The 13,032-nt window shown below is 42.4% G+C and overlaps 1 protein-coding gene across 1 annotated transcript in view; it reads left to right on the forward strand.

Annotated features, from left to right (window-relative positions):
* Window positions 1-13,032, forward strand: part of nrxn3a (neurexin 3a) — a gene marked incomplete at both ends in the record, with an annotated part of 122,481 nt that overhangs the window by 63,388 nt on the left and 46,061 nt on the right. Inside the window, 3 exons of the mRNA XM_079286182.1 lie at window positions 525-686; window positions 10,817-11,110; window positions 11,770-11,917. Of these exons, the coding sequence (XP_079142308.1) occupies window positions 525-686; window positions 10,817-11,110; window positions 11,770-11,917 (604 nt within the window). The remainder of the gene's footprint in view (window positions 1-524; window positions 687-10,816; window positions 11,111-11,769; window positions 11,918-13,032) is intronic.

Here is a 13,032-nt window from a genome sequence, read left to right on the forward strand (position 1 = left end):
TGCATTCCATTTTGTGTGGCTTGATACTGACTCCTCCCTCCTCTCCGCTGGTCTGTGAGTGTTCTTTGTCTGCCCCTGAATGCTACTGCTGTTGTCTTTATTCATTTTAACCACATATATAGACACAAAAGGAGATCAATAAAACCAGTAAACACCACATTGTTTGTGCATTTGTAGAACTACATGATGAAGAATACCAATGCATGTTTGTGAGTGTCTGGAGCTAAATTCACCCTGTTTGAATTTTTATTTTGACATTTAACTAACCTTTTATACCTGTTAAAAGTTTCAACTTCTACAAATAGCATCTACTAACTTACATCAAAAATGAAGAAAATGACGGGCTGTCAGATTATCTTTATATCTGTCCTGTCTGGTCCATAACACATGTAAACACATCACCAGGTCTGAGATCTATAATTTACACAGACCCGAGTGAGTTCTAAAACACCAGACAATCTTCGATCCTGACAATCCAAGAAAAACATTATATTTCACACTCACTGTTCATTTCTCTCTGTCAGGTGACAATATCAGTGGATGGGATTCTGACCACCACGGGTTACACCCAGGAGGACTACACCATGTTGGGCTCTGATGACTTCTTCTATGTGGGTGGAAGCCCCAGCACTGCTGACCTACCTGGATCTCCAGTCAGCAACAACTTCATGGGTTGTCTCAAGGAGGTAAAGTACCTGGCTTGTTGGAGTGAAACGAGGTGCTGGCGATCGTTACTTGCTAAACAGCGCATGTCGATCTGTCCATACCGTCTCTGAGACCTTGGCTGTTTAGCTGCTAGAGGTTCCACTTCCTTTACCAGCTAGTCTCTGACTTTGCCTGACTAGTGTTTGGTGCTGGGCAGGTATTGTATTTAGCGGCTTTGTTAGAGCTTTTTTGCTGCCGTGTCTGATTGATGAGAGTAGTGTCATGAACCATTCAATAAATCGACATGCCATGAAAACAAAACAGTGTGCCTGATCTCACGGAAATATGTGAAATGACCACAACCTCTTAACAGCGTATTGGGTGGTGCAGGCACCTGATGTGTTAAAATGACATGTCAGTGCCACAGGAACAATGCCAATGGACAGACATTTAGGATCCCTTTTCATGGTGGACACACAAATTCCCTGGTTCAGCAGAAATCTACAAAGGGTGGAGGTCAAACCCAGGAGAATAGTTCTGTCACTCACAGTGTCAAATCCCAGTCAGTAAGAGGCACAAGGTGTTTGTAAAGACCCTTTACACAGCAGCCATTTTGTCGTGCAGGGTGAACGCAGGTGTAATTAATAACGTTAATTATCGCCCTGCTGCATTTCGGCCTTGCTATTGTGGCTAATGGCTCACTGCAATGACTGCAACACTAAAGAGCATGGGCCATAATGAACGACTCCTGTGTCTGCCCTGCTCGGACATGTCAGAGTGGCTGCTGGGTAATTATCCGCTGTACAGTCACATGCGGTTGGAAATTCCTGACAGAACTGCTCAGCACTTCCATACCAGTAGACAGGCTAATAGCATTCAATGCTAACACTTTAACTGACATTCAACTGACTCTTTTCATTGCTCCAGCTTCAAATCACACTCCTTGGAGTGCATCAGTTGTTCAATATCCCCATGCAACATTTCACAAGCAAAAACAAAATGTAACACAAAAGCTCAGAAATACATACAATACTTTACGTTATGTGTGTATTCATAAACAACATATATATATATATATATACATATTTGTATGACCGCCACAATAATCCCCAGAATGTATCACGCTCGCATGAATCAAGATTACTGTAAATGTTTGTGGAACAGACAGAAAACTGGGCATTTAAAGGGCCAGCAAGTATTCTTTGCCGTTTTTACTTTGCTTCAGCGAATGCAGATGTGATTCATGTCATCTCAGTGGAGCCTCTGCAACAGATTATCAAAGTTACTTTTAAGATAATTGGTTTTCAGTTGCTTTGCTTCTACCAATTTTCAGGGTGTAAGAGCTGACCCATTGAGTTAACCCATACACACACGCACTCATACACGCACACACACACACACACACACACACACACACACACACACACACAAATATGTTGTTCCCTCAAGCTGATGATGTCATATCTTAACAATAATAACAAATGACTCACAAACACAGTATGACAGAGGAAACGGAAGAGAAAATGATGAGAGGGAGAGAAGGTCCCCACAGACATCTAATTGGCTACAAATTCCCTGTTGAAAAAATGCATTTGTAAATGTGTGTGAAGTGTGGATTCTGTTTTAATGTATGACTATTTTTGTGTAAGTTGAGAAATATAAATATAGATCTGACACCATAGAAAAAGATAAGATCATAATATAAGAATAGGAAAAAACCATAGTCAAACTATAAACATATATGATCAATATAGCAACAAGTATTAAGTGTATATTAAGTATCAGAGTAGTTTTACGAGTATGTGACCTGATACCAGTGTCCAGTAAAATGTGCAATGTAACGCGTCGCTACCCACCTCTGGAGGCAAAGTGAGTACGAACCAATGTGGTGAGAGTGCATTATCTGTTCACACACACATCATTCTGTCACACACTGATTAGTTGATTATAAAGATGACAAAGCAAATCTTCAAAATCTGAAAACGGACTGCCAGCATAGGTACACACACACACACACACACACACACACACACACACACACACACAGAGGCAGTATTTGGTCACAAACAGTGTGTGAAAGATTGTCATCATTCCTTCTCCTTGGTAAGCACAGGCCCACCCACCCACCCACACATCTGCAGCACCCACCAGCTCTCCCTCCGTCTGTCGTCCAGCACCCTCTCGTCCTCCACTCCCTGCCATTAGGGCTAATTTGCCCGCTGCCAATGCTCTTGTCCTCGCCGTCCACAGAGCGGCATTATGGGTAAATGTTTTGTTACCATGGCACCGGGTACTGGTCGCCCTGGGCAGCCCCTGTGGCTGGCTGGCCCGTGATTATTATGCCTTTCATAAGCCAGCAATTACAGCGAAAGCCTACATCTCAAGACCTACAAAATACATAATGGCCTACAATAACACATAATTGCTGCATTGTCATTACACCTCCATCAAGCACTCATATGGAGCCTGGCTGTGCCTGTATTACTGTAACAGAGCATGAGCAAGATAGAACCGAGTGCTGTTCGGGATTCTGCAGCATTTGTAGCAATTATTAGTCGGACTCTGTCTGCATTCTCCTCCAATGTTTAATAAAGAGCTCCCCTACTCCTACGATACATCAAGAGGGAAGTATTCTGCCCCTTTACTCTATTTTTACTTTATTCAATTGATGAGTTCGTTGTGAAGTCGCGTTCGTGTCCACTTGATAAAACTCTTAAATTCCAAAATCCACCAGCTCCTGATAAAAAAAGAAAAACATGTGTCTGTTTAGCTGCTAAATGCTGCACTGTGTTCACCAGCTAGTCTCTCACTGTGTCTGGCTGCTGTTTACTGCTGAGCAGGTAGAACCGTAACAGAGGTTTCTGATCAATTAGAGCTTTTTTCCACTGTAAACAGCTGTCTGCTGTTGGAATACTGTTGTTAGCGATTTGTATTACAGTTTGTCCTTGTCCCACAGTAAGCTGTGTTGTTTCTATCGTGGAGCTTTTTAATGTATCCAATGCTTTGTGCTGGAAGTTTGTCGTATACCCATTTGGATAATTGAAAGCAGGGCCTTCTTATGTAATGATTTAAATGATTTCCTTCATACCCGGTTACCACAGAAGCTATAAGATGAAGTTGTGTTTTTTTCCTGTAATGTCTGATGATGGAACACTGCTTAAAGTTGATGCTGCATATTCTTTATTCTATAGTACTCCTTGTTATTGTACTCGTTTTTTCTTTTTACCAAAACCCAATAACCCATTCTGCTATCGATCTAAAAGTCATATCCAATCCTTGGATGTCTTTCTTTGGCATCTTAGTGTTGCAGAATAGAGACAGTATCCCCTCATATCAACAGTGGTGGGTTGAGTAGAAAAATGTAATTCAAATAAAAGTATTGTTGCTTTGTAATGATATTGACTCAATTAGAAGTAAAAGTACTCATAAAAGAAGTATAGCTCGTAAGAAAAACACCCAAGTCGTGAGTCATTTCATTCCATTGAAATGATTAATGTATTATGTTCAAGTAGATCCTCACATGCTTTCTCAGATTTAATGTGGAATTCTTGATCGTGGAGATGTCTCGTTTAACGCGACTGTTGAAAGGTGAACAGGGTGTGGACGTTGGGCCGGGATGGGCGCGTGCCTCCTCTGAAGGAGACGCAGGTGTTTCCTCTCCTGCCGTGATCTTCTATGTATGATCTCGAGCTGCAGGCAATGGAGCTGTTTCATCTGCAGTGCTGTGATCTGCCAGTAGGCGAACCGTTCCCTTTCATTTCCTCGCAGAAATTAAAACCAGACAGACGAAAGTGTAAACGTGATTGACGCAAAGTGAGGTCGTCAATTTCGGACAAAAAAATACACACATAAAAAAGTAACGCATTACTATCTACCACTGCTTAGCACAGCCGCTCACGAGACTGCTCCTCCTGACAGCATAAGGAGCAGTCGAATTTACTTCCATTGTATCAACACACATGGTAAGCTTACTCAAAATAAAGCATATCTGCGCCTGGTTATATGAAAGTTGTCCTTAAAATAAAGAGCCTCTGAGCACACAACACACTGCTCACTGACACATGCCTGTAGACTTTATCTCATGGATCAGTGTATAAAAGCACCACCAGCCTCAGAGGAACCCTTTTACACATTTCACTCCACTGATCCCAGCACATACTGTGTTTTCTGCAAAGGAAATTATGCCACCCTGTGGACGAGACCAGGTGGTGTCTGAAAGTGTCTCATGGCAAGACCATGTGACTGATACAACACAATTGAATGTGCTCATTGTAGGCGTGTCTACATGAGGCTTACACCAAGATGGATATACGCCGTGAAAAACTATTGCCAGCCTTCAACGCTGTTCAATGTCTCTTGCATGACATGTGTGTAATATGTGCTTGTGTGTTGCCAGAGTGAATGAAGAACCTCCAGTCTGTGGTGTTACTCACAGTCAATGTCATCCTTGTGTAGAATTTGGTCGATCCCTCTCTGCAACCCGGCTGATAGTCACACACACACACACACACACACACCTACACACACACACACACACACACACACTCTCTCTCTCTATACACTCTCAGTAGGCAGAGATTGATGGGCAAGGCGCATATCTCGGCATGACAAATGTTTCTGTCCGTCAGCGCCTACACACACACACACACACACACACACACACACACACACACACACACACACACACACGTTTTGTGACTTGTTCTGTATTAAAATAGACATAACCAACAACTACCAGTGCCTGAATATTGTCATAAAGAAGTTTAATAATGTGATATGTCTCTATGAGACATCTTGTGTTGCAAGATCAGATACTTTGGCAGAAAACATGTCAAATGCATATAAACGGTATAATTAAATACTTTACATCTGTGTGGTTGAATAGCTGATTTGCATAACTGTGCCATGTGAAAATCCCCTCTTCCTCACAAGAAATACCCAGAAGGTAGACGGAGCAGAGTACAGCCCCTCTGATTGTTAGGCTCTATGAATGCAAATGCTTTTGTTTTTTTTCTTAAATCAGTTTGATTCTGTCTGTTTGACTGGCAATCTAAAAAGGTAATTTCAAGCCTGAGTCGTATTGTGGTACATTGCTCATTCTCACACACTGATAAGAGGGAGAGAGAGGGAGAGAGAGTGTGTGTAATGGTGTGTGTCGTGGATGCCTGGTTGTAGAGATAAGGCAGTGATGGATTTCTATCAACTGTCCATTGTCAAACATTTTCAATCGCTTTCTGCGCAAAGTCACTCACACACCAGCATACTTCTATATATGCAGTGTGTGTGTGTGTGCGTGTGTATGTATACCTTGTGTGTGTTGGGTATCCCTCAGCCTGCTATCGGTCTCTGCTAATGCTTCATTCTCATGTTAACTTGCGGTCTGCATCTGCAGCGTGCTGATAAAGCTCCCTTTGCAAGACTCTTTTGCTATTGTTGAGCGGTGGCAGGGCCCTCAGAGTGACCTGTCAAATTGTCAGCTACACCTGCCGTTTCCCACCTCGCTGCCATCTCCCACCTCGCTGCTCATCTCCCTCTTCTCCTTTCCTTCTAAAACCAAATTTCATATGATTTATGCTTTCTTTTATCAACAAGCATGTCACAGCGGCCAAATGTGTACAGTAACCACATCAAATTGCTTTTGTGTCCATGCAGCATATTCTCATAGTCATATCCCACAAAAGGGACCATCCTGTTTTTGGTAACAATATTTATATTTTAGAAAAATCGATGTCAAGAAAACAAAAACACCATCAAATCCTGTTCAGTTCTTTCTTGTCTCAGTGTTTTGGGGGTCATATATTTTAGGCCGGGTTAGGCTTAGGATGTGGTGACACATCACTGTCTTTCAGAGGCGGAGCAGGCTCAGTTTTAAAGCTCGGGTGAAGATACATCTTATGAAACTAGACGAGCTTGAGCTGCATTGGTACCATCCATATCATGCTAGCTTGGTAAATTGAAGCTACATATTTTGGTGATAGAAAAAACTGGAATGGCTGTATTCAGAGGGGCCTCTTGGAAAGCTGCTCTCCAGAGTAGAACTGCTCCTCATCCAAATTGCTGCAACATCTTTAAAGACTCTAAAGTGAGCAAGGGAATGGCATCATATACCGCCACCATAATGGTCTAATTATATCTAATCAAGTAATATTTCAGAAGCTCGTTATAAAGCCTGCATGCTATTGAGTAATGGATTCAATGGGGCCACGTTTCAGTTGCACTTTTTGTAGTCCTTCGTTGTCGTGTCATTGTCAGTGACATCCTCCGTGGCATTATAATTACGTAGCTTTGTGAAAGTGGAGTCGGATTCTCTCAACACCACGGTGTTCTTTTCCTAACTCCTCACGAATTCTCCTTCACGTCTTTCCTTGACCCCATGATGTTTTCCATAGAGGTCAAGGACAAGTGGAATAGACGTGAAGTCATTTTTGGACTTTTCGAACGCTGCCCTGCTCTCTGTCCTGCTGTCCAAAGATGTGGGCTTAACAGTCGACCTCCCGCTGCTTTCATCCCTCTTATTCTTCAGCCCTGGGGCTTTACATAATGATAATTGAAGTAGAAACACAGCCTTCAGCTGAGTTTGCTTTTTTCAGCAACTTGAAATAAATAAATAACTTTTACATTGCATAAACACGTCATTTTATTGTTAGATATTTTCTTTTATTCCCAACATATAATGACACCCGAGAATGAAGCAGGCCCAGCGCAAAAAAACACCCACTCATGGAGGAGGAATGAGAGGAATGAGAGAAGTGATTGAGACAGCGAGGAGGGGATGGGTGTAACAAATAGAGAAATAAAGGCAACAAAGAAAGACAATGAGAGGAGAGAAGAGGAAAAGACACTTTCCCTCCTGTCCCCGAGCACCTTAAGGGATGAGTTGATTTACTGTCAAATCTGCTGGAGGATTATCGATAATCTCAGCCACGCCCCTTAATCTACCCATTCAACCATCGCTGCATTCTTACAGAACCCTGGGCGAGCAGCAGGAGCAGACACGGTCATCTAAAAGAGAGTGGAAAGGAGGAGAAGGTGTGTTTGTTTTGTGTATGCATGTGCCCGAAATAAAGACAGAGGGTGTTTCTCTGCCCAGAGAATTTTAAAAAAGAGCCTTCAATTTTCCACTTGAGCAGATTTCAATTTACACACACATCCCCCTCTGTGATTCCATCCTCCCGTTATTATTGATAGCATTTAGGGCGGCTGTGATAAAAGATTGGCCACTTAGTGTTTTCATTTCTTTCTTATCATTTGCAGGACACTCGCTCATACGGGGCTGTCTGTTATGGCGAGGGATGTGAACTGTGTGTGTGGGTGTGAATACAGCACAGACAGGTGCTTTGTCTTTGGGGTTAATTCAGCAGACTGTAGCAGAAGGAAGATGGAGGCTGATACTGTGCACCAACATATTCTTACATTTTGTATGACGTATTTTACAAAACGCTTCATTGGATAGAGCAGCAGCGCCATCCCATGTTTCAAAGTAGAATTGCCAGATTTAGACATTTTACTCTAGATACAACTGCACAGGAAAACTAGGCATTGCTTGAAGCAGGCTTACGTTAGAGACCACCCCTTTCTTTTAATCCACCCAGTTTTTTTTATTAAATAAAACAGAAAAAGTAAGAAAACTTTCTGTTTTCTGCACTGCTTGTGTTTTAATTTGCTCTTAATGCAAACTAAACAATTATTCCATGTTTCCTTAATGTCTGAGGGATAAGCTGATTCATCGATTAGTCATTCTAAGAATGCTTTCTCTGAAACATGGTAGAACATCACATACAGTTATAAAGTGCAAGGTTATGGTGTTCATAGGCAGGCATAACAGAATTATTACAGGCGATCATGATGTTGAGAAATATATTAAGAGATATTTCTGCATTGAGGCAGTCTTTTCAGAGAGAATCATGATACATCTAAGAATATATATTTTTCCCCCACCCCTAATGTGGGACTTTTTTTCATTTTAAATTTGAATTCATTGATTTGGGAGGTGCCAGTCTACAAGAAGTTACAGTAGCCTTTGTGTAAGATACATAGACATTGTATATGTTAAAGAAAAGACTATTAATGATCATCACAATGTAACGAGCGTTCTGGCACGAGAGAGCAACATTTCTTGTTGGGAAAAGAAAATCATATTTCATCTTTTTTTGTGAGAAACACACACTTTCATCCTGATCATTCTTCACATATTGAAATCACTGATGGTGTTGCAGTCAACCAGTGTGAATGAGAGGTCAGTAACATGCAGCTCGACGGCGATTTGGGGGGCAATCTCCAACCGCGTGAATGTTCCGGTCAAGGATGCCGCTGCAGACTGAAATCCCCCGACATGAAGATCAAACCCTGACAGGGAACTCTTTCTCTGGGAGCTCGAGGGGTTTGCTCTTTTAAACACAGAGTCCGCACTGCCGAGGTGATGAAAGCGCAGCTCGCGACAGGGTGCCGCAACTGTGACGTCCTCCAGGCTGTCGTCTGATGGGCTCACAGTAGTGCGTACCCGGGTCGATGAAGTTGAGGTTTGATTTGAGGTATGCAGAGATGTTTGGAAAAAACCCTGCATCTATGGGTTAAAGCACATAAAACACTTTTCACATTATATATTTCATGTAGACAAGACAGGGCAGTAATTAGGGATGCACTTATCCAACTTTTTCAGTCCCGTTACTGATACCTGGGCTTTGGGTATCGGCCAATACCGAGTGCCATTTTGGGGATTTCTGTTTTGACAAGAAACTCCCTTAGGTTTCCAAGGAGCTCCCACTTCCCTCTGGATCCGACCCAGTTTTTGTAACACAACAAGTCAGATTATTCTTATGGTGTGACACACCAGTATGCGCCCTGAGCGATCTGGCTCATCCTTAGGAGAGTTAAGGGGTCCAGAGTAAAACACTGACGGGGAACATTTTACTGCACTATCAATACTTTTATTTTAATTACATTTATTTCATACTTTTTCTAAAGTAAAGTGCTGAATGCGGGACTGTTGCTTGTCATATTTTAAAATTGTGGTTTTAATACTTTTATGACAGTAAAAGATCTGAACACTTCATCCACTGCTGAAAGGACATAATCTCTGATCTGATGCATCAGCAGCTAGACGTCCCCCTGCTGAGGCAAACAAAGACCTTGTTGACCTGAATCAGAGGGACGTTCACACCCCTCACCCACCTCCCCAAAATAACAAAGAGAGCCAGCTGTAGACAACAAACCGAACATCAATTCTGATGTTTCTGTGAAATCACGGCTATTCTTGCAATATTCAGACATCAGTTATAGTTTTAAAAACAAATAACAAACGATTCGATTTAAACCAAATAGACATAAGTATAAAACATTCAAATTAGTCGGGGGATCAAACCGCAGATCCTCTGATTGAAGGATGACCTAAATAAACATAAATATTCACATTCTCTTCTTACCCTTTTTAAGATTCCGCAGTGGAGAAACAGCAGATAAATGCCAGGAACAAACTAACAGATGGAAAAAGACGAGTCTGTAGAGTTTTAGTCACTGTTTTATATGCCAATACATGAACATCTAAAATGTTGGCTAAAGTTTTCATGGGCAGTGCTGTCCAGGCCCATTACTGATGTTGCACCTATAGCTGTAGCACACAACAGGGTGTTAGAATTAGAATGTAAATGTCCTAATGGGGTGAGATTCACCGGAGGCCCCACAATACGATATCATCATGATACTTAAGTAACAATGCGATCTTATTTACAATTTTAAACATTTTGCGATATAGTGCAAAGGATTGCCCTTTTTCAACAAAAAAATGTGGTAGTTTGTCAACATCTGTTTTTATCGAATACGTTTTCATTCGGTTCATCTCACGTAAGTCGTTTTTATTGCAGCAAAATGGTTTTGTCAGTCAAGCGGACAGACTGACCAACACTGACTTTGATATTCGTCATCTATAGTGGTTAGTTGCATAAAAACCTACAGTTCTAGATTCGGAAATAAAATATTGTATTTCTATTGAATAAAATTGAATCAGAATTAGTAATGTGTTTTGTGTGTTTGGGAGCGTCGAGTCACTTACTGCAACCTTGCTGTAAACATGTCAGAGGGAGCCAACACTCCAGCCTTGTATCTGACCATATATCTATCTTTGACAAGACCACGATAGAAGAATAACTGTAATGCTATCCTTGCCCTATCACAGGTGGTGTATAAGAACAACGACATCCGTCTTGAGCTGTCCCGCCTGGCTCGCATTGTGGACCCTAAGATGAAAATCCAGGGTGAGGTGTCCTACAAGTGTGAGAATGTGGCCACTCTGGACCCCATTTCTTTCGAGACTCCCGAGGCCTACATCAGCCTTCCAAAGTGGAACACCAAGCGGATGGGATCCATCTCTTTCGATTTCCGCACAACCGAGCCCAACGGCCTCATCCTCTTCACCCATGGCAAACCTCAGGAACGCAAAGACGCTGCCCGCAGCCAGAAGAACACCAAGGTCAGTCCGTAATCCCCAAGATCACTTGCTGATTTGAACTCTTAAGGTCAAAGGCAACCACACTTGTTGTTTGGAAGGTGGACAGATGAATCATTTTGGTTGACTGGCAAAATGTCTTTACGACAAAACAGCAAATCCAATGCATTTGACTTTTTACTTCCTGTCATCCTATGACCTGAATGACTGAGAACCTTCACAGGCATCCCACAAGGGTATGAGATTACACATTATGTATTGATTGATGTGTGAAGACAATGGGACCCTCACATCAGAACAGGAAAAAGTCCCCCAAAAACAAGAGAATAAAGGAAGAAATGTAGGGAGAGCAACAGAGGAGGGATCCCTCTATCGGGATGGACAGTGTGATAGATGTCATGTGTCTCAGGCTTATGCCTGCCAGATATAATAAATTAATCATGAATGTTTGTCTGAATGAAACATTTACAGATTACTTTTGTAGTGGCATTTACAACTGCTTCATGATTTATCTTTGCTAATCTGTGTAAGTAAACTGCATTGTGTATTCGTTACATATCTTGCCTTTTCATTGCAAGTGAAATATTCACAGATAGGAACCACAACTTACATTCCCTTTTTCAGTAAAATGACTTTGATTGATTGCTAAACTTCTGTTGATGTGTTCATTTGACCTTCTCCAGGTGGATTTCTTTGCAGTAGAGCTGCTGGATGGCAGCCTGTACCTTCTGTTGGACATGGGCTCAGGGACTATCAAGGTAAAGGCCACCCAGACAAAGGTCAATGATGGTGCATGGTATCACGTGGACATCCAGAGAGACGGACGCTCAGGTCAGTTGTGTTTGTGAATCAGTGAGGTTAATAACCTTTTTCTATAAAAGTCCCTCTTTGAAGTACATTTTAAAATGTACAAATCGTTGTTAAAGTTCTTCAGTACTTGTCTTTACGACATACAAAAAAACCAAACACTGTACTTTTAATTAATTATCCAGTACTTATGAAGTTGTTCCCAAAGATTTGTTGACTACCCTCAAATAGCAAAACAATGAATGTACTGAATATGACATCAAAACACATTTAAAGGGGTCATATAATGAAAACTCCAGTGCTTGTGTATACATTTGGGTATCTTGAGTGTCGACCGAGCCACAAACTGTGGAAAGAAGACAACATAGTCAGTCATTTGTGCCATGGTCTTGGGTTTCCTGGTTTTCATTTTATTTGTACGTTAACTTTCACCTTGTGTCATGTCTGGTTTGACTTACTTACTTTTTTCCACCTTTGTGTAATCACCCTGTTGTCCTTGTGCAGTCATTCTATGTGCTTCCCATGTGTTTCCTGTAAGCCATGGCTGAGGAGGTCTTTACCTGGGTGGCTTTTGGACTTAATAAACACCCCTGATTCGCTGCCTGTCTCCCAGCTAGCTAGCCCCCAGTCGACACCCCAGTTTGCTAACCTCCAGCCTGCTAGCAACCAGCCTCTATACCAGGCTATGGACCTTGGCTTCCTGAGTCTGCTGTCCCCGTATCCTGAGCCTGCTTTAGCCCCAGACCCTTTTCTGGGAACCAGCCTGGCCTTGGGAGGTCTTGATAGCTTTTCCCAGCTAGCCTCCGGTCTGCACCCCAGTCTCAATCTCAGCTGCATCTCGGCATGCTAGACTTCAATTGGGTACCCTCCTGTCAGTCCCTAGAGGGAAGTGTGGGTCTAGGAGACATCGATCCTCCAAGATGCCCAGTGACCCCGGGCCTCTGTTTCTCAGTACCATGATTGATGCCCAGCCTGGCAACCAGCTGAACCTCGAGTTGGCTGTCTCTGCTGTCTTGCTGCATGTGTTCCTGAGTCAGCTATCCCCACTGACGTCCTGGTTGTTCCTGTGTCGGGGGTCCCTGCCAACTTTAAGCCAGTTCTTGCGCAGGGGGTCTCAGCCAATATCAAGCCATTTCCTT

This window comes from Melanostigma gelatinosum (assembly GCF_949748355.1).
Source record: "Melanostigma gelatinosum genome assembly, chromosome: 16".
Lineage (NCBI taxonomy): Eukaryota > Metazoa > Chordata > Actinopteri > Perciformes > Zoarcidae > Melanostigma > Melanostigma gelatinosum.